Genomic DNA, 1896 nt, shown 5'->3' with positions numbered 1-1896 from the left:
GCTGGGAATAAAGCGGACGCAGCTTCAAGGGCTTCATGCTGTTGCTGCTGCTGCTGTTGCTGCTGCTGCTCTTGCTGTTGGGGATTGCTGTCATCAGCACCGGTACCGCCTTCAGCCACTCTTACCAACAATCGCTTTTTAAGGGGAAGCTGCCCGACATCTCCAGCAGGCAAGTTGGGCAGATGCGGACTCTGTTTCTGTTTTTCCTCCTCTTCGTCACCAGCCAACCCGCAGACATCAATTTCCTCATCACTGTCTCCTGAGCTAGCCAGTCTGCGGCTTCGGCGGTCGTGGAGTGCATGTCTCTCGTAAAAACGCGAACAAAAAACCACGAGAAATGCAATTGATACGACGGAGGCTAAGGCAGCCAGAACAACGCGCAGGCGCGGAACGGAACGACTCGCTTTGCCCCTCAACTTACCCGATCGAGTAAATATCGATTCCGCCGTTGGCAACACAGAAGAAGCAGAGGCTGAGGCATCGCTTGGAGCTGCATTGTTCTGGAGAATATTATGCCGTTCGGGCATTGGGTCGCAACTTTAATGTATTAAACACGAAGCCATGAGCCACGTAACCCACAGTAGCGCTCCGAGTCGGGCTGGGGATACACCGAAGGTTTCCGGCAAGGTCAGAGACAGGCAGCTCAAATGATGGATATGGAATGTTTTATGGTTCTTAGACTATTTGTGAAAAGATTTTCATGAATGAAAATTAGTCTAGTTCGGATCAAAGCAATGTATCAAACAGTTCCAAGGGAGTGAGGAGGCGGTGTATGTTGCTTTGTCCATACATGGGCCCACAACCAAAAACGTTGGTCCGTCAGTGGGAAAACACTGGCTAAAACATAAAAATAAAACGAAAATCGAATAAAATTAATATGAAACTTCTCCTACAACGAAATTTCGGTGGTCGCGGTGCTGTTTTACCTGTCGCTGTCCCCTGCATGCCATGAGACCGTGGAATGCTGCAATCGCAACAAATATTTTGCTTGCAGTTGGAGCGAGTGGTCTTTGACTGAGTCAGAAGAGGAGGTTCCCCGCCGTAAATGCTGGGGTTGTCAATGTTCAATGCTGTCACTCCCTAAGTTCGTTTTGTGTAGATCACGTAGTCCCCCTGCTGCGACCAAAATCGGCGAAGATGGCATCTATGGAACGGCCGTCAGGCTGTCGTTCACGAGAAATTAATAAAGTGAAATAGCCCACTGAATGCTGCGCGTTCCCCTCCTTTATGTTATATGGGGCTTAATTTCCTTTTGCTGAGATAAATAACAACGGCGTGCAGTGGACGATCTGACGAGTCCCACACGCCTCCCACTGTCAGTTCCCAGGCAATCGAAGCCGTGGATCCTATACTGTGAATATACACAGCTATTCAGCAAATAAGTTTTCCTTCATTCGAGCCTAATTTCTTAAAAGTAATTTATACAGCCGTTGCAAAGCAGCTGGGGCCTGCATTGACGGTCCACTTCGTATTAACCCAACGGGTCGTGGGGACCTCGAGCAGTCAGTGTTGGGTGCGGCTGAATGTTGGGGAAAATATGAGCGCAGCAAAAGCTCAATTTGACTTCTTCCCCTTTCGAATATTCCATACTTTACCCTCGATAAAGCAACTTCCTAGATTACGCGGCTTGCGCGTGCCCCATAGTCGCTCCCCGTGGTTTGAGTCTTGGTGTCAAACAAGTCACGGCTATTAACTGGGTTTCACTTTTCTGCGTGTCATCCGCATCTGCAGACACGCACATTCCAAAGGTAACTCATTTATGTAATGTACCGAAGATTGCATGGATAAGCAAAGGCAGCCTAGCTGGTCCCCACCCTGCGCGTCTCTAGTCTCCAGTTCCTATTGCGTTCCAACGGCGAAGGTGCGATGTCCAGGGGCTTTCAGAGCCTGTAAAAT

General features: G+C 49.1%; 1 protein-coding gene across 1 annotated transcript in view; it reads right to left on the bottom strand.

Moving 5' to 3' along the window:
* EMH_0079530 (uncharacterized protein) overlaps positions 1–527 on the bottom strand; it is a gene marked incomplete at both ends in the record, with an annotated part of 630 nt that extends 103 nt beyond the window's left edge. The window contains one exon of the mRNA XM_013500140.1: positions 3–527. Within this exon, the coding sequence (XP_013355594.1) occupies positions 3–527 (525 nt within the window). The remainder of the gene's footprint in view (positions 1–2) is intronic.
* Positions 528–1896: the final 1369 nt, after the last annotated feature.

The sequence above is a fragment of the Eimeria mitis genome, genomic scaffold (assembly GCF_000499745.2).
Source record: "Eimeria mitis Houghton genomic scaffold, Emh_scaff5061, whole genome shotgun sequence".
In the NCBI taxonomy this organism is placed as follows: domain Eukaryota; phylum Apicomplexa; class Conoidasida; order Eucoccidiorida; family Eimeriidae; genus Eimeria; species Eimeria mitis.
The sequence above is the reverse complement of the archived record's forward strand: the minus strand, read 5'-3'. Positions and strand labels throughout refer to the sequence as shown.